The sequence below is a fragment of the Dipteris shenzhenensis genome, chromosome 17 (genome assembly GCF_047967505.1).
Source record: "Dipteris shenzhenensis isolate YYH24624 ecotype China chromosome 17, Dip_SZ_1.0, whole genome shotgun sequence".
Classification (NCBI taxonomy): Eukaryota; Viridiplantae; Streptophyta; class Polypodiopsida; order Gleicheniales; family Dipteridaceae; genus Dipteris; species Dipteris shenzhenensis.
In genome coordinates this window covers 1,727,478-1,754,487 of record NC_141612.1, presented here as the reverse complement: position 1 = coordinate 1,754,487, position 27,010 = coordinate 1,727,478, and the positions used below count along the sequence as shown (strand labels likewise).

Below are 27,010 nucleotides of genomic sequence, written 5' to 3'. Positions count from 1 at the left end.
GGTCACTCAAGGCTTGACAAAAGGCTGTAAAGAGTCCGATTATCTTGTGCATTTCCGAGACCATTTTAAGAGATTCTTGTGTGGAGAGAGGTTGTGAACACAAGTGAGCAAGAGTGCACACACAAGAAAGCTCCAATAGAAATGTTCAAATGAAAGAATACAAGTACTTGGTATATATAGCACCCAAGTGCTACTTGTCAACCATAGGATTGACTTTATGCCTACAACACCATATCTTTGTAATCTCTTACAAATCCCCCCTCAAAGATATGGTTGAAAGTACCTTGGAAACATCTTAGGTGTACCCTGCAGTATCTAAAGTACCATGGTTGCACAAATTCATCCAGATGGATATGCAACCTATGGGAGTACATAAAAACAATGTCATTGTGAATCACTTCACAACCCCCCTTGACATTGTGATAATGTCTTTGATCCCCAAGCCATGTCAATGTCGTAAGAAAAGATCTGTTGACAGGGCTTTGGTGAAGATATCCGCCACATTGTCCTCATGGACAATAGATGAGATCAATTAAGCCATCAGAAATACAATCCCGTACATAATGATAATGATTTTCAATGTGTTTCATGCGAGCATGAAAGACAGGATTGTTGGCTATGGCAATGCAGCTCTGGCTGTCACAGAAGATAGAGTTTGCTTTGCCATCTTGTGCATGATGCAAGTCATGCAAAAGCTTCCTTTACCACATTAACTCCATAGTGGCTGAATTTGCAGCTTTGTACTCTGCTTCACTGGAGGAAAGAGAGACTCGCTCTTGCTTCTTACTGAGCCATGAGATATAGGCTGAACCCAATGAGAAGCAATAGCCAGTATTGGACCGTCTGTTGTCAATGTCCCTTGACCAATCTGAGTCGATGAAATCACTCAGCACTAGATCACAATCTGAAGCATAATGCAAGCCAAGAGAGAGAGTGCCATGGACATATATGAGAACCGTCTTTGCTGCATTCCAATGTGTGATTGTGAAACAATGCATGAACTGGCTCAAAAGCCCTGTGGCGTAGGCAATATTAGGCCTTGTGGAGCATAGATATATCAAACTACCAACCAACTGCCTGTACAAAGTGCCATCAAACTTTTCAGCAGCATCATGCTTACTCAGCTTGAGTCCATTTTCCAATGGAGTAGCCACAGGCTTACAGTTCTCCATCTTAAATTTCTGCAACAACCCCTTCGAATACTTTGTCTGTGACATAGAAATCCCATCATGGGTCTGCCAAAACTCAATGCCAAGACAATAATGCAATAGGCCCAAATCTATCATGTCAAAGTTGTGACATAAAGCGGACTGCACTGCTGTAATTTGCTGCAAATCATTGCCAGTGAGTATGATGTCATCCACATATAGTACCAAAATGACCAATTCTGATTTTTGCTGCAGAACATACAGATTTGGCTCTGTATGAGTGTTTACAAAGCCCTAGGACAGCAAAAACTGATGTATCTTTTGATACCACGCACGAGGTGCTTGCTTCAACCCATATAGAGCCCTCCTGAGCTTGCATACCTTGTGCTCTTGTCCCTTCACCTCGGGATACCTGTATTGGCTAGCTTGCATTGAATGCCATGGGCCTCGAGATGGTGATCAAACTCGTGGGAAAGGAATTCTCCAAGCTTGATGGAGTGTCCAGATTCCTTCTCCACCATGCGGTGCCACCGGTTGAACGCCTGATCCTTGTGGGAGAGAAAATAGATCCATGAAAAACGGCTGAAATCATCAATAAGGAGGAGGAAGTAAGCAGCACCGCCCAAGGAAAGAGTCGGCATGGGGCCACAAAGATCAAGGTGGATGACTGCAAGAGGAGTGGTAGCTCGCCGATCGGCATGCTTGGGGAACGGTTCTCGATGTTGCTTGCCGAGGATGCATGATGGGCAGACGCCATGGTGAGTGCCCACATCGGGGAGACCAAGAACCATCTAATCACGGAAGGCGCGGCCAAGGGCCTCCACATGAAGATGACTGAAGTACATAGACCTCCTCTTTAATATCTCCATTAAGGAAAGCGGTCTCGACATCCATCTGGTACACTGACCAACCATAAAACACAGCAAGAGAGATGACAGAACAAATGGTGGTCATCTTGGCCACTGGAGCAAATATCTCCTCATAATCTATCCCCTCCTCTTGTGCATACCCCTTGGCAACCAAACGGGCTTTGTATTTCTCAACTGTGCCATCTCAATGGTATTTCACCTTATAAATCCATTTCGTGCCAACCACATTTTTCCCAATGGGTGCACCAACCAAGTCCCATGTGGCATTCTTCTCAATGGATTTAATCTCAGCTTCCATAGCTTTCAGCCATGCCGGATTATGCTGAGCATCCTTGAAGCTCTGAGGCTCATTTTCAGCTTCCATCACTGACGTCATCAAAGCAAAATTGACCTTTTTCTGATTTTTCTGAGTGCTAGCCCTAGTTTTCCTGAAAGTAGGCTGATCCTTAGCATCTTGAATGGTCAACCTTGCCCAACGTGGAATAGATTTCTGTTTTGTACCACTCAGAGCTGCATCAACATCTTTAGTGGCCTCACGACGTTGATAATGCCTCCAAACATGAGGCGGTCTATTCTTATGAATTGGCTACAAATCTGAAACATTTGAGGGAGAGCCATCCTCAACATATGGCAAGCCATCTGAACTATGAGAAGTAGAAGGGGAAGCATCAAGAGACTCTGTCTCATCATCCTTAAATTGGATGATGTCCAAAGGGGTATCATCGTAAGGTGGCAAGTCTGCACTAGCGGTCTGCATGCACTCATTCTCAGCAAAGAGAACATCTCTGCTGATTATTACCTTCCTGGTAGCGGGATTATAAAGCCTGAATCCCCTGCTTTCAATGCTATATCCCACAAAAATGCATTTGACACTCTTGTCATCAAGCTTTGTCCGATGTGCATCTGGAACCAAAGCATATGCCACTGAGCCAAAAACTCTCAAATGACTAACCTTTGGCTTAAAGCCATACAAAGCCTCAAATGGAGTCACATTAACCAAAGCTTTGGAAGGGCATCTGTTTTGAATATAAGTGGCTGTCACAACTGCTTCTTCCCAAAAAGACTCTGAGACTCTCTTGAATTTTAGCATGCATCTTGTCATCTCCATGAGAGTACGATTCTTCCTCTTAGGGAGTGGATTTTGTTGTGGTGTGTAAGGGCATGTCAACTTATGTTTAATCCCATGTTGCTTCAAAAATCCCTGGAATGCATGTGACATGTACTCTCCCCCTTGAAACCAATTGAACACCTCAGATTTTTCCTTCATGAGAAAAAGCCATGTGAACCTTGAGAAGTCATCTATAAAGGTCACAAAGTACCTTGCTCCTCTGTGTGTGGGAATAGTCATGGGGCCACATACATCACTATGCACTATCTGCAACACTCTGGTTGCCTTGACCCAATTCTTGCCTTGTTTACTGAATGGCAAGCGATGCAATTTGCCAAGTGCACACCCCTCACACACTTCATTTGCTGGTTGCTGCAACTTTGGCATTCCCTGAGTCATATTATTGTTGTACAAGTAGGACAATGCCCTGTGATGGACATGTCCAAACCTGGCGTGCCATAAATCAGCCTAGGAAGTGTTTGCTACAGCCAATACCTTCTGATCATAAGGCTGAGCAAGCTTGTATAAGCTTCTGTCATATGTGCATGTTGCTACAACCTCATACCCTTTCTTTGGATCCTTGATCCTTCATTGGTTATCCTGAAATTCGACCAACATATGTTGATCATGGGCAATGTTTGAAACTGAATTCAGATTTTGCCTCAAATCTAGAACATACCAAACATCTTGGATATACTTAACCTTCCCATTATCAAGATGAATAGGAATGTGCCCAACTCCGATGATGTCTTGAGAAGCATCATTGGCACATGTAACCTGTCTGCCATGAACAGGTGTGATGCTCTCAAACCACTCCTGGCGAGGAGTCATGTGCTTAGTAGCACCACTATCGATATACCATGTATCACTTTCAACAAGGGAAGCATCCCCTGATTGATTTTCAGCATTCAAATCCACCATGGCATCTATGCAGCAAACACAAAATCTCTATCACCTTGGACAAGATGAGCTTCATTTGAAGCACGAGTTTCAATGGGGGCAACAAAATTACTGCTAGAGCTGTCCCTTTGCCTCTTCTTTTCATTGGAAATCCTTTTCTGACACTCTGCGATGTAATGCCATGGCTTCTTGCAATAATTGCATTCGCCCTTTTTCTGATTTTTGCTTGAACTTTTGCTTGAACTGCTTGCATTCTCCTCCTTGGCCTGAGTTGTATGGCTGTGTTTTGGCTCAAACTTTTTCTGAAATTTGCCCTTTCCACCCATGGCAAGCGATTGCTCACCTTGACGAGAGGCTTTGGCAAAATTTGAGCATCTCTCCTCTTCCTGCAACAAAAGCCTAACTAACTCATCGAACAAGAGTGGGGCTGCCCTGAGAACAATGGTTAATGAAGTGACAAATGTGCCATATGAGGGCGCTAAGCTATTGAGAGTAATAGAGACGAGCTTCTTGTCTTCTATTTCCTCATCAATACTTGCGAGCTGATCACGTAAATTAGTGATCCTGAAAATATGATCAGTGATGGCCTAGCCTTCCTGCATCTCGAGATTCTTGAGCTGATTTGTCAAGGCAATGGCCCTTCCTCATTCTTAACACGATACATGCTTGCCAATCTTTCCCATGCTGCCTTTGCATCCTTGCACGACTTGATTGTCCTCATAATGTGCCTCTTCACATTTGTGGCAATCAAAAACATTGCTTGGGCACTGCGGCAGTCAAACTTCTTCTGCTCCTCCGTCGATGCTATGGGACTAGCAAGAGGGACTGTAGCAGTCTGTTGTCTGCTGACTCAAAGAAGCTGTGCTGGATGTAGATGAGCCTGCTGGCCTCACATCATCCCCACTAACAATATCCCACAAGCCCTTACCAACCAAGATGTTCTTAAGCATGAATGACCACAAGGCATAGTTTGGTCCATCCAACTTGTCACCCTCGGACAAATTGCCAAAACTGTCTGAAAGAGTCGACATGATGCAAAATGGGATACCCACAAGCTGCAAATGTACCTGCTAAAAGAACTGCAAGTCCCAAAAGTGCAACTGGATGCAAATGTGCCTACAAATCCCAAACTAATACTTGGCTACAAATGCAAAGTACGATTGGCTGCTCTGAAATGCCACTGACTGCACAATGCAATCACTGCAAAAATGGCATCAACCAATCACTGTACTCTACTGCAATGTGAAGTGCAATCCCAAACTGAAAATGCACAACCTAAATCTGAAATAACGCACCCACGAGTGCTCAAATGCATCCAACGGAGCTCAAAGGCATCCACAACTGTAGAGTGACTGCAAATACACCCAACAATGCAAAGTATTTGCAAATGCACCTGAGAGTGCAAGAGTATGGGCTGCAAAAACAGTCCCGAAGCAAAATAGACAGCTCAAAACACTTACTGAAAGTGCAACTTGGCCCAAACCACCTGCAAAACAGTCCATTGATTGTGTGGGCAAGCTGGAGATGACAAAGGAGCTGAAGTGAGCTGTTTGGAGCTGAATGAAGCTGTTGGGAGCACTTCTGAATACAATACACGTGTAGAGAAGAGCCTCGAGAAGTATGGAGATGCCTGGAGCTACTGGAACACACCCAAGAGAGGTTGTAGCTGAAAAGGGTCCAGATCTGAGCAAAAACCCCCAAAAAGAGCCGAAAACTACTCGAATCACCTTGTAACAAGTCGTACAGACTCAAAATCACCTTTTGACAAGTCGTACGGACTCCCGGCACTCTCGTGCAATTGTACGGACAGATCTATATGGACAAAAAATTAGAAAAAAGAATTCGCCGGAAATGGTGCAGGATAGGCTTGTTTTTTTTTTGTGCGCAAAAAAGAGACTTCTATTAAGTAAGAAAGAAACTCGCTAGAGCAAGCTCTGAGCGGAAATACATCATGCTAAGCATGTAATAAAAACACCTCAGAAGAATGAGGTAGAAAGAAACCAAGGCTGAGGCTGAAAATGCCAACTCAACCCTATAGAAGTCTCAGCAAGGAAGGGAGAGTCTCTCCAATCCCTGAGAAAAGTAACTCTCCTCGAGGAGGCTGCTCGAGAGGATCCCTGCATGGCCGCCCATATGGCCATCAGAGTGTGTACCGTATCAAGTACTGGCCAAGATCTGAGAAGGGTGAACTTGAGAACCCTTTATAGCCTCAGTGCATGTGGCTCTCCAAATGTGCCATGGTGCAATGCTAGCTAAAACCTCCCATGGAGAGTCAACCGAGGAATGAGCAGCCCTGAAGAGAGTGGCCGGAACATCCTCTAAAGAGCACGACTCTACACGGTGTCGTCGGATGTGTAGAGCCCAAGACGAGTCATGTCTCTCTCAGAAAACCTGGGGCCCTAAAAGAGTGAGCCAAGCCACTGATCCCAAGGTCATATAGAAGGGGAGGCAAACATAAGTGCTGAAAAGTCTTGCAATCCCCTTCCATATGATTCTCGCCTGTCTGCAATCCCAAAGGCAGTGCTGTACTGTCTCCGAAGCAAAAAGGCAACGAGGGCAAGTAGGGTCAGCCCCAAACCTGGATCTCCAATGATTCACTGCTATCCCACCATGAATAGAAAGCCAAAAGAAGAGAGTGATTTTTCTATTCCGGTGGGATTTCCAGAGCCTCTGCCAAATTTTTTTTTGCAAGTTTGCAGAAATCTAATAATTCTCCGAATGAGGAGCTCTGGTGGGCCTCCAACCCCTACAACTGAGCTGGAATTTCCTGGCATTACTGACCGTGTAACGAAAGAAGGGGATGCCTTTCTCTCGGTGCCCTTCATCTATCCACTCCCATTCCCCAAGGTCCCACTGCAAAAACTTAATTGGGACACCTCCATAGAGCCACAGCCTCCATGAGCCCTAGGCAATGAGTAGCGGGTGAGGATCCAAGTACCACTGTGAAAGAGAGCCATGCTCCATGAAGCCCACTACCCTGACTTGGCTGAAACGGTACCTCCAACAATGTATCATCTGTGGACTTGGACAGCCTACCCCCCGAAGAAACATCAAAGACTAGGGCATCCTCATGTGTGTTCCGTAAAGCAATCACCTGCAAAGGAGTGCCCGATCTGGAAAATGTCCCCATCCAGGTGGAACAAGTAATAGGCATGCCATCTGTGTCCACCCAATCCAAGGGCAAGGATGCATCAATCTGTTGAATTCTCCCTGCACTCCCTCTGAGATTATGTACCACCTGGGCCTGATAGTCTGCAGGAAGCCTCCTGAAGGCTTTCCATGCTCCTAGAGTAGATGTAGGGCCCCTCTCTCATCTTGGCCACTGCATGTAAAGAGAAGCTCCAAGGGGTGTGCCATGCTCATCCAAAATACTGTCGTTCCACATGCTAGGCTGCCTTTCAATCTCTTCATGGGTGGACAGGGGAATCCTGTGAAGAGTACTCCTGAAGCTGGCCCATGCTTTCACTATAGCAACCATAAGAGGGGAAGAAGGAGATCTGAGGTGGGCTGTGGTGAAAACCCATCTGATACTGTGTATCCAATCATCTCCTGAAGTGGGTGTGCGAGACTGTATGCATCTGATAAAAAAGCCCTTCCAAGGCTCTTGTCCTGGCATAAGTCCTCTCACAACCACCTTGTAGAGTAAAGCTCTGCACTGTAGATCCGGGTCAATGAATTCAAACCCCCTTCTCTTATAGGAAGAATCAAGGTCTCCCAAGCCACCCTGGCTGTAACATCAGTTCTGCCATCCAGACCACTCCATAAAAAATTCCGTAAGGGCCTCTTGAGCTGAGTGATACAATCCCTAGAGTGGCACCAACAAGAGCATACAAACCATGCTGTGGCTAGAAGAACCTGGTTAACCACCACCACTCTGGATGCCAAGTCAAGTTTGGTTGAGCTCCAGAAAAGGAGCTTTCTTCTGATGCTCTCCGACACCGGAGCAAACTGTTGTGAAGGAGAGATGCCCACCCCAACCTGGCAGCCCAAATATCTGACAGAGACACCCCTCTGTACCCAAGTGAAACCAATATCATTACCCCAATCCGGGGTGTCATCGTTGCAAATCCAAAAACCATAGGATTTATGCAATTAATGTGTGCACCTGCCGCCGTGCAAAATAAATCCAAGGCTGTCCGGAAGGAAGTGAGTGTCCTGGGGGAGGCATCCAAAAAAACAGCCGTGTCATCCGCCAACTCACTATCCAGGAGCTCTTCTTCCCAGCGAAGAGGAAGCCTCAGCCCATAAATATCAGCTTGAGATCTAAGGTAGATACTCATAGCTTCCGCCACAAACAGAAAAAGAAAAGGGGCAAGAGGACATCCCTGGCGGACTGATCTACCGATCTTAAATCTGTCCCCTCTTACCTCCCCAATAAGCACTTGGCTATGGGCTGATCTGTAGAGAGAGGATACTCCTCTAATCCTTGCATATGAAAAACCAAAGCAAGAAAGAGTATCCTCTAAAAAATCCTAGTCTACTCTATCGTAAGCTTTCTCAAAGTCCAACAGTAGAGTGGCCATCCTCTGGCGGCTCTACATGGCCCATTCTGAGGCCTCCCGAAATGAGAAAATATTATCAAAAATACTTCTGCCATGCACAAACCCTGTCTATGTGTCATGAATCAAATTTGGAAGAAAAACCTAAAGCCGCATACTGATGGCTTTCGCCAGAATCTTGTAAAAAGTGCCCAATAGAGTGATGGGTCTCCATTGTGACACTAGATTCCTATTACCCGCCTTTGGGATGAGATGAATGAGACCATATGTAAGTGAGTCAAGCATCTCACCAAAGTCCCACACGCCTTGCAGGGCTGATGTAATGTGATCACCAATCTGCTCCCAAAAAGTAATAAAAAAAGAAGGGGTAAGTCCATCCAAACCTGGGCAGTTGCCCTTGTGAAGGGCAAGTAATGCAGTCTTGAATTTTGCATTGGTGAAAGGTGCATCAAGAGAAACATACATCTCATCCTTCACCAATACAGGGATACACTGCCAAATAACCTCTCTGGCATCATCTATGGCCAATGTGCCCGGATCTGCAGTAAAAAGGGATGCAAAAAAATATGAAGCTACACGCATGATGGCATCAGGATCTGATTGTAACACCCCGTCTGAGACAAGAAGCTGCGAGACATTATCTCTACTATGTCTGGGTCCATGAGTAGAGAAAAAGTGTTTGTTGACCCTACCACCCATCTGAATCCAAAAGGATTCCCGTGCATGAAAGGCATACTCTGCTCTCTGATCCAACTTCTCTGATCCCACAATATCTGTATATGAGCCCTTGCTGTAGCAAGGCGCTCCTGAATCCAAGCATCTGTGGGCCTCTTCTGCTCTTCCCTCTGAAGGGATGCTAATTGTTGGCGTATACCAATCTTACGTCTCCTGGAATCAACGACTATATGATAATAGTCACTAATTACGGATAAGGCTGCAACTACCTCAGATGGGTGGACAACTCCACCCTGTATGTGAGAAACTCAAATCTATAAAATATCCTCGGTGAGTTTCTCCTCTACATAGAAGGCATCTGGAATCCTGACACTAGCAGAGCGTCCTCTCCAATGAGGCTCAAGAATGTGCAACACCACTGGAAAATGATCCGAAGTGGTAACCCTAGTAGAAATGCATACAGATCCGCCTCTGTCAAGTGCCCAATCGTCTACATAAAATCTGTCAATACGTGCATGGATGGGCATGTGTACTCTTCTGTTCGACCAAGAGTACAGGAGTGACTGTGGCATAACATGAAAGGCATCATCAAGCCAAGTGTCCCTGCCACTGTATTGAAAGAGAAAGGCATCCCAAGCTGCCCTCTCCAAAGAATGAATTCCACCCTGTGTGCCTCCCTTTTTGTCTGATGGCAACTCAACCATGTTGAAATTGCCACCAATGATCCAAGAATCTGCAATAAGGGTCCAAGATAGTAACTCCTTCCAAAAGGAGACTCGCTCCCCTCTGTTGTTGGGGGCATATAGATTGAGAAGACCAATCTTACGCCCTCCAATCAAAATAATGATCCATTGAGCTCTAGAGGGGGAGATAATACCATGACCAGCAACCAAGGGTAAAATAGAAGGAGAGATCGAAATTCAAGTACCTCCCCTTGTGCCTATAGCAGGCGACTAGAAGGTATGTCTTGAAAGAAGTTTGCCAGATTTAGAGCAATCAATGGCATCCAACTTATGTTCCTAGATAAGAAGGATATCAATAGCACCTCCACTGACACCTGGATGAAGCTGATTCCGGATGAGCTGCCTACGGCAACGGTGTGGAACTCCGCCTAGGCCCTGTATGTTCTAGCTGACTATCCTCATCGACAGGAGGATGCTGGGTGGAAAGTCTTACCCGACCTAGTAGAGGAGACTAGCTTCCCCTGGGCTGAAACACTCTTGCCGAGGGCAGGAAACTCAACAGGTGAAAGGATCCCCACACATGCTGAGGGGGAGGCCCTATCAAAAGAAATCCCAATGATCGGGACCCCTAAGGTGGAGGGCACAAACTCCTCCTCATCCATGAAGTCGCCGAGTTTGCCAATGCCGAAAAAGAGTTCCTGAGAAGCAAGTCTGGCCGAGGAGTGCGAAGAAGACCTGCAATCGTGGAAGGAGGAGAAGGACCTGCCAGGCCTCTATCAGTAGAACTAGAGCTGGGGGCTAAGGAGGCCTATGGTAGGGCTGAAGAGGAATTTGGAGTCCTCATCTGTGCATGCATTCCCTCAATCATCCTGACTGTGGCAGGAACAGTCTATGGGGAAGAAGTATTGTTAGCCCCCTCATAATCAGAAACCAAAGTGACTGGGGCTGGTACTGGTGCATCTAAATGCCCCTCCTGATGTGGAACTGTAGTGTATGGGGCTGCAGCAACATCTATCTCTGAAGTTTGGATGGCGTCTATCTGAACTGGATCAAAGGTCTCCTCCTGAGGTAAGGGAGCTGCTCTGATCGCTCTCCATCGTGGGACTGGGTGTGCTGCGGGCTTTGGGCACCCTGGTACCCCTAGTGGTCCTGGGGTGCGCGAAGCAGGGCGCCCTGCTGCTCCTGGTGGTCCTGGAGTGCGTTGTATAGGGCGCTAGGGAGGTGCAGTTGGGGCAGTAAATGAAGGAGCCGCATCAGAAGACCTCTTGGGTCTTTTCCTCTTCCTTGGGCAATCTCTAGCAAAGTGCCCAAGGGTCCTGCAAATCCTGCATTGGTCCTGTCTACTTGCAATCTCGACTCTCTGTCGATAGAGAGAGCCATCTGGGCGCTGAAGCATGATGTGGTCATCTGAGATGTTAGGGTCAAAGACAATGACCCTGACTCGAGGCACCCCGTCCGCTCTGACTACCTCTACCGAGGAAGAAGGCATGCCAGGAATGGGGGGATCTCCATGGCCACTCCGAATGTGGCTCCGATAGTAGCAAGAAGTCAATGGTAGACCAAGAAATCTAATGAAAGTGATGTGACCTGACTGTCCTCCTCGATCAGATCGAAGCCCAAGGTGTAGGGCAAAAGAAAAATCCTCCTCGAACCCAAAGCCAAAGGATTAGCTTTGAGAACAAGGGTTGTGGACTCGTGGGAGTCGAAAACCACTTGGAAAAATCCATGTCCCAAAAGTCACATATCCCTGAGGTGTGGGGCGAGATCTCTTGGTAATGCCGCCACCATCCTGTCTCTGGCCTGTGATCTGGAAGGTGTGACCCAAAGATACCGGCGAAAAGTGATGTGGAGCCTTCTAGTTCCACATCTTTCTTGAGTTGCTGCAACTCGTCTTCTGAGAAAATGACGGTTCTCGTGGCCGGTGGAGGTGGACGAAGATTGGCTGAGTGGGGATCCATTCGCCAATCGAAGTAAAAGGGCCGATTCAAACATTGAAAAAGCTCCGTCCGTGAAAATGCTGCCCAAGACGCCCTAGAAGACGGGTGCAAGAAGGAGAACAGGAGAGGAAAGGAGAGAGGAAAAGGAGGAAAGGAGTCGGGGGGGGAGAGAAAGAGGTAGGCTGCGGGGGGAGGTGGAGGGGAGCTGGTGGGTTAGGAAGAGAGGGGGCGGGGAGGGAGAGGGAGGGCGGGGGAGAGGAAAAGAAAGGAGGGGGCAGGTTAGGAAGGGAGGGAGGGGGGCTAGCGGGGAGGGGGAGGGTGGGCAGGGGAGAGGAAGGGAGGGACTGGTTAGGAAGGGTGGGGTGAAGGAGGGGGCGGGGGGAGGAGGGGGGCGGGGAGGGCAGGGGCAACAGGTGGGGGGGAGAGGGGAGCGGGCGAGGGTAAAGGAGGGGGCACGGGAGGGGGAGGGAGGGGGCGGGGGGGGAGGAGAGGGCCGGGGAAGGTAGGGGCAGCAGGCGGGGGGGGAGAGGGGAGCAAGCGGGGGTAAAGGAGGGGGCGGGGAAGGCAAGCGCAGCAGGCGGGGGGGGGAGGGCACCTCATAAATTTTGAAAAACGTCAAAATCGGACCTCAAAAGGTCAAAAAACAGCCACTGGACTAACACTGCCTCTCGTAAAAGCACCTGCCCAAGTGGAGCAAGTGAGAGGCATATCATCTATGTCTACCCAATCATCTGGAAGGGCTGCCTCAATCTGCAAGATCCTCTTGCGCTCCCTCTGAGATGTCCTGTCACAACTGAGATTTGGTCTCCTCTGGAAGCCTGTGGAAAGCTTTCCATGACCCCAATGATGAGGCGGGTCCCCTCTCCCACCTGGACCACTGCATGTAGAGTGAAGCACCAAGTGGTCTACCAAGATCATCCAATATACTGTCATTCCACATGATCGGTTGCCTATCAATCTCTTCACGAGAGGAAGGGGGAATCCTCTGAAGAGTGCTCCTTAAACTAGCCCATGCTTTCAGTATGGCAACCATGAGAGGGGATGAAGGTGATCTGACGTGTGCTGCGGTGAAAGTCCACTAATGCTGCCCATCCAGTCTCCTCATGAAGAAGGTGTGCACATCTGTATGCTGCTAATAAAAAATGCCTTCCACGGCTCTTGCCCTGGCATAAGTCCCCGCACCACCATCTTGCAGAGTAAAGCTCTGCACTGTAAATCTGGATCAATAATATCAAGACCCCCTTCCTGTGTAGGGAGGATGAGGGTCTTCCAAGCCACCGTAGCTAACGCATCTGTTGTGCCATCAAGCCCACTCCAAAGAAAATTTATGATCAGTCTCCTAAGCTGAGTGATGCAATCCCTAGAACGGCACCAGCATGAACAAACAAACTAGGCCGTGGCCAAGAGGACCTGGTTGACCACCACAATTCTAGAGGCAAGATCCAGCTTGGCTGAGCTCCAAAAAAAAAGCTTCCTCCTTATGCTCTCCAACACGGAAGCAAACTGCTACATGGAAGAAATATCCAAACCAACCTGGCAACCCAAATACCTGACTGGTACACCCCTCTGAACCCAAGTGAATCCTATGTCAAGCCCCCAAACTGGATTGTCCTCATCACTGATCCAAAAGCCATTGGATTTATGCCAATTTATTTGCTCCCCGCCGCCAAGAAAAATAAATCCAATGCTGTCCTGAAAGAGGTGAGCGTCTGTGGTGTGGCATCCAAGTAAACTGTTGTGTCATCTGCCAACTCACTGTCAAGTAGCTCCTCTTCCCTTCTGATGGGAAGTCGTAGCCCAAAGATGTCAGCTTGAGATCTAACATAGATACTCATAGCTTAAGCCACGAACAAAAAGAGAAAAGGTGCAAGGGGGCATCCCAGCAAGGGGGCATCCCTGACGGACTGATCTCGAAATCTGAAATCTTTCACCCCTTACCGCACCGATAAGTACTTGGCTGTGGGCTGATCTGTACAAAGAGGAAACACCTCTGATCCAAGCATCTGTAAAGCCAAAACGTAGAAGGGTGCCCTCCAAGAAACCCCAATCTACTCTACCATAAGCTTTCTCAAAATCCAAGAGTAGAATGGCTAAATTCTAGCCACTCTGCATGGCCCATTCTGAAGCTTCCCAAAAGGAGAAAATGTTATCAAAATGATATTGCGGTGTTTGACTGTCCCGAACAGTCAAATATCATTTCTCGGATCTCAGTGTGTTCTAGTTAGTCCCTGGAGTCAAGAGGGGACTGTACTGTGGGAGCCATGTATTGGCATTGATAGGGTCTAGTTATCAGGCCTGGCATATGAGTTCCAGGATGTTGGTGCATTGGTCTCCTAGGCCTCTGAGTTGATCATGCATCCATGCATGATGAGCCTCTGAGCCATGCTAGATGAGCTTTCATGCTAGATGAGCTTTCTATGTTATGCTCACTAGCCTCTGAGATTGTGTGGGAGCCATGTCTAGTTCTAGACCGGCATGCACAGTTTTGATGACCGTCATTGTCATGTTCTGTTCTTGGTTCCATTCCAATAGTCTCTCACCTTGCCTTCATGGAGGGGTGTTGGAATATGAAGCCAAAGTGAGTCAAAAATTTGTGTTCTAGTGTGTTCTAGTGTGAGTTCTAGTCTGAGTTCTAGTCTACTGTGTCCTATGGATGCCACGTGTCATATTGGGAGTTATCCCATATGCATAGGTGTTCATATGTGTGTGTATGCTCTTATATAAGAGCTGTACTTGTCTAGTATCAAATCAATCAAGTATCAAGCTACAAGCTCTTTGGTCTACATGTGAGTACTCTCATTTTTGTTCATTGATGTAGTCATTTCATTTCCATTTCATTATGTCTCCTTTTGAGTATCACTTCCTCTCTCCCTAGCCTACCCTCTCTCTCCCTCTTTCCACCATGTTCCTTCACCTCTGTTTCTCCCACTGCTGTTCACCTCTCCTCTTTTCTGGTTCTGCCTGCTTCTCTGCTCTCTCTGTTTTCTTTTTGCCTTATCGTCTGCCATGCTTTCTTCTGTTCACCTTTGTTTCTTTTGCTGCTGTTTGCCTCTGCTCTTTCATTTCTGCCCTACTGCTTCTCCATTGTCTCTGCTTCCTTTGTCGTAACCCCCCACCCAGACTCACTCACCGCACACTTTTGCACCTCACTCACACTCACACTTCTTTTCTCCTCAGCCTTCTTCTCCTCACACTCATTCACACTCAGGTAGAAGGTCAAGGCTGCTAGGAAGGATGGAAAATGGGCAGTATACCATGAAGGCATAGCAATCATTAAAGAGTTTAAATCCAAATCAAAAGAATCTCAATCCTAAACTGATGTATGGCTGATTATATTTTTTTGTTCAGACTATTATGTAGGGACTTTAAATAACTAGAGCTGCTTTTTTGGACTCCTTGGGAGCTGCCATGTGCCCTCCCTAAGTAGATGTACAAGATGGTTTTTTTGCTGTCCCATTGTTGTGTTAGTCTCCCGTGGACTTAAATAGAATTTCTTTCTTTATTTCTTTCACACATTCCCTCACACTCATTCACACACTCTCATACTCACATAGCAAAGCTCCAGAGAAAAGTACATCATATGAGGCATGAGAAAATAAAATCCCTAATAGGACAGAATCAAACTGTTGTAAACGAGCTAGAGAAAATCCAAGCTTGAGGCCGAAAGTGCCACCTCAACCCAGTGGGAGATGAGAAGAACGGGGACCTGATTTCCTCCCTGAATAAATATGTCCTTTCGGTAGAGGCTATCCATGAAGACCCCTACGTGCTCCCCCAAATGGCCACCTATACCGTATCTGCCCAAATACTGGCCGAAACACTCTTCGGAGAGTTTCACCCTCCTCTTGAGAAGAGATAGACAGGCAGCCAATCATGTGGAATGACTCGATACTGGATGAGCATGGCAGATCACTAGGAGCGTCACATTATATGCAATGGTCTAGATGGGAGAGGGGACCTGCTTCTATAGTAGGTGTCTGGAAAGCGTTTAGGCAGCTTCCAAAGGATTAGAGACTGACTTCTGTTAGCCATCTCAGAGGGAGTGCAATCAGGATGCAGCAATTAGAGGCAGCCATACCAGCAGAGTGGATAGATACAGATGATATGCCGATCACAAAGTCCACTTAGTTGGGAGCTTTCAGGAGGATGGGTATTCCTTTACGGGTCATAGCCTTGCGGGATGCACTTGAGGAGACCCTGGTCTTTGATGTTCAGTCGGGAGGCAAACTTCTCAGATCTTCAGGTGATATTCTTTTGGAGGTTGCCTTCTAGCCTATTAGGATTGCAAGTTACATGGAGTGGGGCACGGATTCACAGTGGTATCTTGATGCAATGGGATCCTGGGGAATGGGAATGGGTTGATGAAGGGAACTGAGAGAAGAGCATCCCCTTCTTTTGTTACATAGTCATAAATGTTAGGAGACTTCAACTTAGCAGTAAAGGTTGGCGGCCTTCCAGAGCTCCACATTGGGATTCTTTTCGGATTCCTGTAGAGATATAGAGGAATTTTTGGAGGAGATCCAGGTTCAAGGCTGCTGACCCTACTTGTCCTCGATGCCACGCAGTAGTTGAGTCAGTTCAGCATTGCCTTTGGGAGTGCAGATAGGCGAGAACGATTTGGAAGGGTGTTGCTAGGATTCTTTGTATTTTTCATAGAGCACCCTTCTTCATGACCTGGGGATCAATGGCATGGTTATCTCTCACTGGCCCTTAGGTGTTTTTCTAGGGACATGACTCAGATTCAGCCTTCATTATACGACAACACTTTGTGGACTCATGTTCCCTTCAGGATGTTCTTTTCACTCCTTTCAGAGCTGCTCATGCCTCGGTAGACACATCATGGGAGATTCTAGCTAGGATTATACATGGAGGGCTAGATGTATGGAGGTGATGGAGGGTTCACAGGTTCATCCCTTCTAGTCTATGGCCAGTCTATGGCCAGTATATGGACTGATACTATACATACTATGATGGCCATCTGGTCGAGCATCCAGGGATCCTTCAGAGTAGCTTCTGCCAGGAGGGATATCTTCTTCAGAGTTTGGAGAGGATCTTCCTTCTTCTTTGAGCCGTCTTCAGGGTTGAGGTGGCATTCTTAGCCTCCACCTTCTTTAGAGTTTGGAGAGGATCTCCCTTCTTCTCTGAGTCTTCTTCAGGGTTGAGGTGGCATTTTCAGCCTCCACCTTCGATTTTTGTTAGCTCTTTTTGAGCTATTTATTTTCTTCTCATGCATGGCATGTTGTACTCTTGCATTAGATCTTGCCCTTGCAGTTTTCAATCATACTTAATAGTGATATTTTTGAAAAAAAAAAACTCCAAGAGTGAAGCTCAAGGGAGAAGTACATCATGCAATGCATGAAATAACAAAATAAAATCAAGCTCCTATAGTAAAAGAGCTGGAAAATAACCAAGGTTGAGGCTGATGGTGCCACCTCAACCCTGTGGGAGCTTCCGAGAAGAAAGGGGAGCTGTTCCACTCTCTCAAGAAAACATTCCTCCTAGTAGAGGCTTCTCATGAAGGTCCATGAATAGTAGTCCCCCAAATGGATATCAAAGTATGTACCATGTCTATCTAGATACTAGCCAATGTGGTGAGCTGAGTCAAACTGGGAACCATCCAAAGCCTTTGTACATGTGTATATGCCACGCTGCTATGCTTGCTAGAATCCCATAAAGTATCTAGAGAAGCATGTGCAAGTCTGCACACAGAGCCAACATCCTCTAGAGAACATGATTCAACCACATATCGTCGGATAGAAAGAGCCCAAGAAGAGCCATGTCTGTCATTAAATACCTGAGGCTCCAAAAGAGAGAGCCATGCTACTGAGCCCTAGGAGAAAGGAGAATGCATAAAGGTGCTCAAAGTCTAGCGATCCCCTTCCAAACGATCTTTGCCTATTTGCAGTCCCATAGGCAATGCAGAATAGACTCATCAACAAAAAGGCAACAATGCTCACGATGTGGTTTCATAGAGGAGTCTTAGAGGCATTGCATTTGGGATTGCCCGCTAGCATAGGAGGTTTGGAGGAGAGTTTTGAGGTTGGTCATTGATGCCATTGAGGATGAGATGGTGGTGACCTAGGGAGCAATGGCGTGGGTTATAGATAGAGGACCTACTTATGGTTACGAGGACATTTAGGGGAGCTTGTCATGTTATGAGGACATTTAGGGGAGCTTGTCATTTAGGTTGGTAAGGAAAGAGTTGACCTTCATCCATACTTACGACTTCACAAAGATGGTGAGGACACCTGGACACTGTCATAGATGGTGGAAGTTAATAGCAGGCATCATTGCTTGGTATATATGGACAGCTGGGTACAGGCAGGCCATAGCGCAGCAAGCACATCAGCCTTAGAGCCATTGGCCAGCATTTGGCTAGATGTCATTCATTCTCTCAAAGGCAGATGATAGACTCCAGGAGACTCGGATCGCACTAGGTGGGTGCAGGAGGGAGGCTTTTATCAATATGTGAGATTCAAGCCCGTTCCGGTGGTTTATAATGCCATATTAGATGTAGGTTAGGAGTCTCTTTAGGCGTCCAGAGTAGGTTGGTGAGAGGCTATGATCAAAGTGTATGTCGTGGTAGGTGTCGTGCTTCCTATGTGGTGTGTGTGGTGTGGCTAAGCGTGGGGTGGCGATAGTGAAGAATAGGTATGTGTGATCAGATCCTGGAGGGAGTGGTGCTACGGTGAAGTTGATGATACATGAAGTGAAGGCAGGGGATCCCATGATGTAATCTACTACACTAGTGTGCCCCCCCATGTGGGAAGCAAGTAAAACCACCTGAGGATTGCCATAGGTCGAGCCCGTTGTAGATGATGAGATCATGCATCCTGCCCAGATCAAGGAGCACGTGTCCATATGGTGTAACAAGCCCGTGTCGGTTTGATGAGGTCCTGGTCATACCTTCTCCCCGTCTAGGTCCATGTCTGGTAGCATGATAGAGTCGTCTCGAAAGTCCAGGAGTGGTGCCTGGCGCGTACTCATCCTGGCGTTGAGGTCCCCAACGAGGAGAACTTCCCCACGGGTTGAAAGGTCTGGGATATCTTGATGTAAGGGTGCATATGGCGATGTCTCACCCGGATCCACATGAATTGGGAGTGTGTGTCCTTCCTCTCAATGGAGATGGCTCCAACAAGGGAAGACCTGTACAATACTGCGACCCCGCCTGATCCTCAGACTCCTCCTGTATTCCTCGTCTCATCCCTGAAGGCTGACTCCCATGTGTAGCCACTGACTATCGGTAATGGACGCTCTGGGCTCTGCTGGTGTGTCTCCGTGTAACAGACTATGTCTCGTCCTATATAAGACTCCAAGAAGTTCCTTGGGTTTGACCATAAGGTACCATTATAGTTCCAAATGGTGCAGTCTAGGGTCTCGAAAACCTGAGTCTCATAGGCCCCGTCCCCCTAGGAGGTACGGCCGATGGGTGCCGGTCAACAACCTACCATCTCGGACCACGGCCCATTTTCCCTCCTTGCGGGCAACATCCTGTTGCTGCAGAAGAACTCGTCGCTCCTCAATCTGTAGTGGTGTCAAATCCTCGTCCATGGACAGGGTGGGATGCTCTCGTAGAGAGGCTCGGCATCGGAGTGTCGCTAGTTGAGCATGTGAATCTTTGAAGCGAATGACTAGGGGCTGCTCTCGGTTGGGATCTCTCCCAACACGCCATGCTCCCTCTATGCCATGGTCGGGGACTCCCATGGTGGTGGTCACAAAGGTGATCGCCTCCTCCATGGGCGTCGTAGTGGTGCTAGTGCTGTCTCGCGTGATCCCTCGTACTCGGATGTTGAGGGCCTTTGAAGCCCTCTGCTGCTGCTCCTGTGTGGCGGCTGAAACGGTTGCCTTTGCGGGCTCCCGTTTCGCCACGTCCACCCATGTAGTCGTCTTTGCTATAGCCGACTGTATCGTGGCTATCTGTGCCTCCATCTCTGTGATTGGGGTCCCTCCAGGCGCTGCTCTGAGGATCCCGAGCTCCTCTAGAAGCTGTGTAATGTCGTGTCTGAGTCCCTGGATAAGGGTGCCCTGCTCTTGTATAATGCGGGCTTGCTCCTAGGTGTATCGGGCCTGCTCCTGGGTGTAATGTGTTAGCTCTGCCTGACGGGCCCGGATGCTGTGTATCTCAGCCAATAGGGAGTCCCAAGCATCTGGCGGGGGCCTAAGATGTCCTGGTCCAGATGGGAACTAGATCTCGAGAGGGGTTGGAATGAAGGTGGGCTACTGAGGTTGTACTGAGGGTGGGGGTAGCATGATCTGGGCGGGGGAGTGATATGTAGGAGTAGCGAGGCCGGACGAGGTGATGAAGGGTGGCTGACTGAGAGGTAGAGGTGATACGAGGGGAAAGTACTGTGGAGCCGTGGCTAGTGGGGTCAGTGGTGAGGCTACTGGAGAGGAGACCTGTGATGATGATGCAGGAGAGGGGGAGGAGAGAGGTGGCATAGATGACGAGGCGGATGATGGTGGTGAAATAGTGGTGGTAACCATAGAGGTCGAGGATGTGGTGAGCGGCATGGGCTTTGGGTGGGCCCCTTTCTTCTGGGCCGTGGTGCTGTCCACTGTCAAACCGCTCCGGTTGCTGCGTTTGTTGAAGTCCTCCAGACTGAGTTGCTTTTGTGTTTTCGCCTTGTCACCGTTCCCCTTCCCCATCTCCACACGTATGCAGATTTGGATTGAAGGGTCTCCCGCCTAGTCTCCTGTCCTCATCCCCCTATTCCCTTCATTATGGGAGAAATAGCAGTGGGCAAAGAAGGGATTGCAAGAGGTCGAAGCTGCTTCTCTTTTTTTTTCTTTTTCTTTTTTTTTAAGTCGGAGCTGAGAGCGGGGGTTTTTTTTTTTTAATAGCCAAAATAAATAAATAAATAAATAAAAACGAGGGGGGGGGGGTAGCGGGGGGTTAGCGGAGGGGGTAGGGGGGGGGGGGGTAGAGAGGGGTAGCGGAGGGGGTTAGCGAGGGGGTAGCAGAGGTAGCAGGGGGGGGTAGCGGAGGGGGTTAGCGAGGGGTAGCGGAGGGGGTAGCGGAGGGGGTTAGCGAGGGGTAGCGGAGGGGGTAGCGGAGGGGGTAGAAGAGTTAGTGGGAGGGGGTAGCAGAGGTAGCGAGAGGGGTAGCGGGGGGGTAGCAGAGGTAGCGGGAGGGGTGAGCGAGGGGCTGAGCGGGGGGATTGAGCGAGGGGCTGAGTGGAGGGGTGCGAGGGGGTGAGCGGGGGGGCTGAGCGAGGGGGTGAGCGGGAGGGTTGAGGGAGGGGGTGAGAGAGGGGCTGAGCGAGAGAGGGAGAGGGAGAGGGAGAGGGAGAGGGTAGGCTAGGGAGAGAGAAGATAATACTCAAATGGGAACATAATGAAAGTGAAAGGAAATGGAAATGAGCAATATACCAAAATGGAAAGACTCACATGATGAGCTTGATGTAGACTCCTTGATGTGTGTTGATGTGATACACAAGTACAATCATATATATGATAGACACACATTAGAATACCAAAGTGTATATGGGATATCTCCCAATATGACACGTGGCACCCACACATAAGACTCTACTAGAACTCCTAGTATAACACACTAAAACACACTCAACTTAACTTCACTTTCTAATATTTTCTTTTTTCGCATAAAAGAGACTTCTATTAGGTATGAATGAAACTCCAAGAGCAAAGCTCAAGGGAGAAGTACATCATGCGATGCATGAAAGAACAAAATAAAATCAAGCTACTATAGTAAAAGAGCTAGAATAACCAAGTTTGAGGTTGATCATGCCATCTCAACCCCATGGGGCTTCCAAGAAAAACAGGGAGCCATGCTAGTCCCTCAAGAAAACATTCCTCCTGGTAGAGGCTGCTCTTGAACATCCCTGCACGGTCCCCCAAATGGCTATAAGGTGCGTACCATGTCTGCCTAGATTCTAGCCAATGTGTGAACTGGTTGACGTGTGACCCTGACAAGATGAAATGCACTATGCAAAATAATATCATCCATCGATCTAGAAAGCATGATACCAGAAGAGTGAAATCTGTCACCTGGGAGTACCCAACCCAATGCAATGGCTCCATCAATCTCTTGGATTCTCCTTGCAGTCCCTCTGAGGTGACTAATTAACTGGAATCTGCAATCCTTCGGAAAGCATTTGAAGATCCTCCAAGAACCTACAGAGGAAACATGACCTCTCTCCCATGAGGACCACTTTATATAGTGGGAGATACCTAGCAGTTGGTTTGCCATGCACATCAAGTGTCATTCCACATGACGTGCTGCCTATCAATCTCTTCCCGAGAGAAAGGGGGGAGTCTCCAAAAAGTGCTCCTAAAGCTTTTAGGATAGCAGCCATAAGAGGAGAGGAAGGAACTCTCAAATGGGCTGATGTAAAGATCCATTTGGTGCTATCATTCCAATATCCTCGAGTGGAAGGAGTGCACAGCTATATGCATCTAATAAAGAAATCCTTCCAAGGTTCTTGCCCTGGCAAGGTTCCTCTAACCACCACCTTGCATAATAAAGCTATGCTCTGCAAGTCTGGATCTACTATATTGAATCCACCTTCCCATTTGGGTAGAATTAGAGTCTCCCAAGTCACCCTAGCTCTGATGCCTATTGAACCGTCTAGACCACTCCAATTAAAATTCTTTATCAGTGTTTTGAGCTGAGTGATGCAGTCCATAAAGAAGAACAAACAAACCAAGCCATAGCCAGCAATACGTGTTTGACGACCACTACCTTGGAGACAAGGATAAGTTTAGATGAGCTCCAAAAATGAAGCTTCCTCTTGAGACTAGCAAGTAGAGTGAATTGCTGTGATGGAGATATGCCCATGCCAACCTGGCAGTCCAGATACCTAATAGGGACACCCCTTTGGATCCAAGTAATACCAAAAAAATCAGGCCCCCAAGCTGGGGTGTCCTCATCACAATCCAGAGGCCGTTTGCCTTCCACACTGCGGTGCGTCTCTACCTAGACTGTCACTTCGGATCCCTTAGGTTGCACACCCACTTCTTGGGCTACTTCCAATGTCCACGGTTCCGGCGCCTTCTGAATGTGTCTCCCAGTCCAAATGGCTCTGGCTGCTACGCAGGTCATCCTGGACACAACCCCCTTGGGTTGCTGCCAAGTGAGCCTTCCCAGCTCGGGTGCTGGCACATAGGCTCGCCCCTTACGTACAACACCAGGCCTTCCTTGTATAAATCTGAGTTCAGAGGGCCCATCCTCTGTGTGACATCCCAACCTCACAGGATTGCCCTCTGTGTGGCGTCGGACTTGGCCCAACTTGGTCTCAAAGGTTAGTGGCCTTTGGAACTGGGTCGGCACACTTGACCCCTTGGGCAGTCCCCGCTCGGTACCATAAAGTTCACAGGCTTGCAATATTTCAAATGTGGCCCTCTGGATCCTCATCACTTAGGATCCTGCACACCATATGTTCGCCCGATTCTGTCCCAACTCGACACACTCAGCTCTCAAATGCACACCCTGCACCGATCCTCTGTGCTCTTAGTCCCAGCCCACCATTTTTCAAGTGAGTGCACGTGCACAAGGCAGCAAGGGGGAAAGGAGAGTTCATGTCAAAACGGCGCTTGGAATTGCACAAGACAGTTACAAAACTGGCTCAGCGTACGCTCCCTGTTCACCAGCTCATGTTTGCTCATAGTCCGAAAGCGCTTCTCTGATCGTATGCCAGAGATCAACTCCAAAACAAATTTCAATTGTTCCTCACTTCATACAATCTGCATCCTATAATGCTAGAGGTAGAAAGATTGTAGTCAAATTTCCTAAGCTAATCATCCAACATTCGTGAGTTGTGATGGGCATATGTGGCAGAGTGGCATGAGATGGTGTGACCAAGGAAAGGTGATGTGAAACGTGAAAGTACACATGAAGAACGTAATGCAAGTAATGTGTAGATATTGACAAGTACACGAGGGTTTCAAGCATGTGCCAAAGTTGTCGAACTGTACCATTTAGAGCAGTGCCTGCCTGTGAGCCCCATTAGGGGACATTAGACCTGCCCAGGGATGTTTCTTTAATGGTATAATGATGCCCTGATAATGGGCAGGCATCTGCGTAAGGGTCCTTTTTGTGGTTTTCAAACAGCAGCAGAAGCTGCATGGGGCTGTGCATGAGCAACCCCCATGTGTGGAAAAGACCGTGCTCTTGCCCCTTTATAGGCAGCAGCGCTAGTAGGCCAGAAACAGGTCCACCACCAGACCAGACTGGTTGGCTGTCTGGTCAGCCAGCAGACCTGGCAGTCGCGGCCACAGACCTGCCCCTATAAATAGCCTTCCCCCTCACTCATTTCCTACGATTTTCCCCCTCACTTCCAGTGGCTCTCCAATCTATCTCCTGCCTTCCCTAGCCTACCTAACTGTTTCCTTGAGGCACGTGGACCTGGAGTATCGCCGCAGCAGAGGCTCCGCATATTGGGAACCCTACAGTGTTATTTTTACATGATCCACCAATCTCTTCTGCTGTAATAAATCACAGTTCTGTCTACTGTGCATTCTCTAAGCATTTCCAGAAGTTGAATGTGTGAAGTGTTGTGATGTGAATTCTCTATCCTGGGCACATATTTCTCTTTGTAGCTCAACTGTTCTCTTAGCTATATATAGATCTGCATCTATTTCTGATGTCATTCGTTTTATGACTCAATAACAAGTTCAACACACAATGTCTACTACTGAGCTTTGTCATAGAAATAGTTATGATTTTCATACTATCATCTTTGAACCTTTACCTATCTTGTCAATTTCAGCTCCCTCCTTATGACAGCACAAATCCTTGTAACTTTCATAATATCTTTGACTTGGATGATGATGTAATGACATATCATATTTCATCATGTTGCTCTGATCCCGCTATAGATGAGCCCTAGACTGATTAAATACGTAACTTCAACAACCTCTAAGATTCATAAGTCTTCCAACTTTGATATAAAACACATGTTTGAATATCCTCTTGCAGTTATGAACATACCCTCACTATCTCAAAGGTTGTTACCGACGAGTATATTAAGTGATGGCTGACTGCTGCAGGGCTCACAATGGTAACACTAGAAAAGAATTGATCATTGCGGAGATGAAACTGAAGCTTGATGGTTTACAGACTGAAGAAGCTAATCTAAGGGCAAAAAATTCAAAGGCTACTGAACTAATCAAGAGCTTCCATCGTGATTTCTATCAGCTCACACAACTTATCCAGGTGCTATTTCTTGCAAAGGATGCCTCTTAAGAAACAATATTTGATCTAATTTTTATTAATTCTTGTTAGGAGGGATGCAAATTGTTATCTGAGACATTGTATTTTTGTTGGTGAAAACAAATAATCATGTAGAGGGGGGTAAGAGAGGATCTCAATGAGACAGAATATGGATGATATGCATGCATTATTAAATATGCCACAATTGTCAGGAACCTCGTGCTCTAAAAGAAACGGTGAAAGAGCTGAACAAAAAATATGGAACACACAATGTCAAGATCGTTCCTGTTGATAAAGACTTGAAGAAGGAGATGATAAGACAACGAGAGTATCTTGAAAGAAATGTAAATTTCTTGCATCTCTAATATTTTGTTCAAGTATCGATAGGGGATATAGCTTTTCTGCTTGAAGAAGAACCTTGTGAGCTGATAAAGAGTAAAGAAAATGTATATTGTGCAGGCACACATGTATGTGCATATTTGGTTGTTAAAGGCATCATGCGTATGGCAAAACTACATCATCCAAGGCCTAGTCAGAGAAAATTGATTCTGTGTCTGATGTTTGCAGGTTGAGGGCTTGCAACGCAAGCTTGCAAAAGATACAAATGCCTACCACAAAAGTCACTTAGTCATAATGCAGGAGAATGTCATTCTCATAAGAGAGCTCAATGAAATGAGGCGAGAGCTAAAGGTTATGAAAGTCAATGCTCACAAAGGCCCACAATTTAAGTCAGAAGATAGTGCTACAATGGCAAAAGAGATCGAGAGAATGTGCTCTCAAGTAAACGAATTGCAGTCACAACTGGGAAGAAAGCAAGAACAAATAAAGCAGCTAGAGAAAATGTTGGAAGAGAGAGAAAAGATAGACGAGAAGAGAAAATCGAAGGTGCCACCGCAACCTGTTGGTTGTTCTGGAGATGGGAATCAGTTGGCCATTTCTGAGCCACGTAGCTCACAGTTGCTATCCAGCCAGGCTAGTACTGTGTTTGTTTCAGAACAGGATCAAACGAACAGACTAGAGACAATAAAAAAAGGATCCGAATTGAGAGAGATGGAATTGGAAGAATTTATTGAGGTCAAGCTCAGCGTTGATAATGTGGGCATGGCTGAAGCCAGTGGTGTTGCAAACACGGTTGCGTGTAACGACGACGAACCAATAATAAATGAGAACGTGAAATTGGAATGGAGCATATCACTTAAGGAGGAAGCAAATAGAGATGAAAAGGGTGTAAGAAATTTATATAACAATGAGGCAGACCAAGCACAGGAAAAAAGTGAACAGTCACAAGAGAAGGAAACCAAAGACCCACAAGCAAAAGGTGAGGAGTTTGCTTCTACTGAAGTGAATGACTTGTCTCTCCATGAAGACGAAGCAATTACAGTTCAAAACACTTGAAAAGGAGCTTGGGACCTTCTTGATAGCTCCCAAGCAAAAAACAGGAGCTGCATTATAATCTCACAAACAAAATGCTTTTCATAACAACCAGAGTTTTCTGGGGGAAAAGAAACATTCAGAGTTAAAGAGGTCCCTAATATGGAGTAAACAGCAGCACCTGCATTTTCATAACAGTAGTCTCCAAGCTCTAATGTCTCATTTCTCATTCCTTAGTACCGGTTTGGGTACTCGTGTCCTACCATACAAATACAAATGAAGTGTGACGGAATAGGTTCCAAGGATACTAGATGCTCCAAGAAATCAAAAGAAAATGTTATCGTTTCCATGTTCACCCTTCTTTTTGTAATAGAAACCTCGTTCTCAAGGAAATCAAGTGAGATATATTAGGTCTTTAAAAAGTCCTAAATGACCAAGTATATCTGTCATGAGGGGAAGTATTTCTCAACCTCATCATGAGAAAAATTATTAGATGCAATGCGAGAGTAAAGAATGGGTGGTCCCAATCGTGAACCATGTCAAACCACAACTCTATGATATATATATATGTGTGTGTGTGTGTGTATATGTATATATATATATATATAGAAAGAGGGGGGGGGGGGGGGGGGGGGGGGCGGAGAAGAGG

The 27,010-nt window shown here is 47.0% G+C and overlaps 1 protein-coding gene across 1 annotated transcript in view; it reads left to right on the top strand.

Annotated features, from left to right (window-relative positions):
* Nucleotides 1–26,385, top strand: part of LOC147891511 (uncharacterized) — a 170,527-nt gene extending 144,142 nt beyond the window's left edge. Inside the window, exons 16-18 of the mRNA XM_087387981.1 lie at nucleotides 24,828–24,993; nucleotides 25,203–25,334; nucleotides 25,558–26,385. Of these exons, the coding sequence (XP_087244107.1) occupies nucleotides 24,828–24,993; nucleotides 25,203–25,334; nucleotides 25,558–26,385 (1,126 nt within the window). The remainder of the gene's footprint in view (nucleotides 1–24,827; nucleotides 24,994–25,202; nucleotides 25,335–25,557) is intronic.
* The last annotated feature ends 625 nt before the right edge of the window (nucleotides 26,386–27,010 follow it).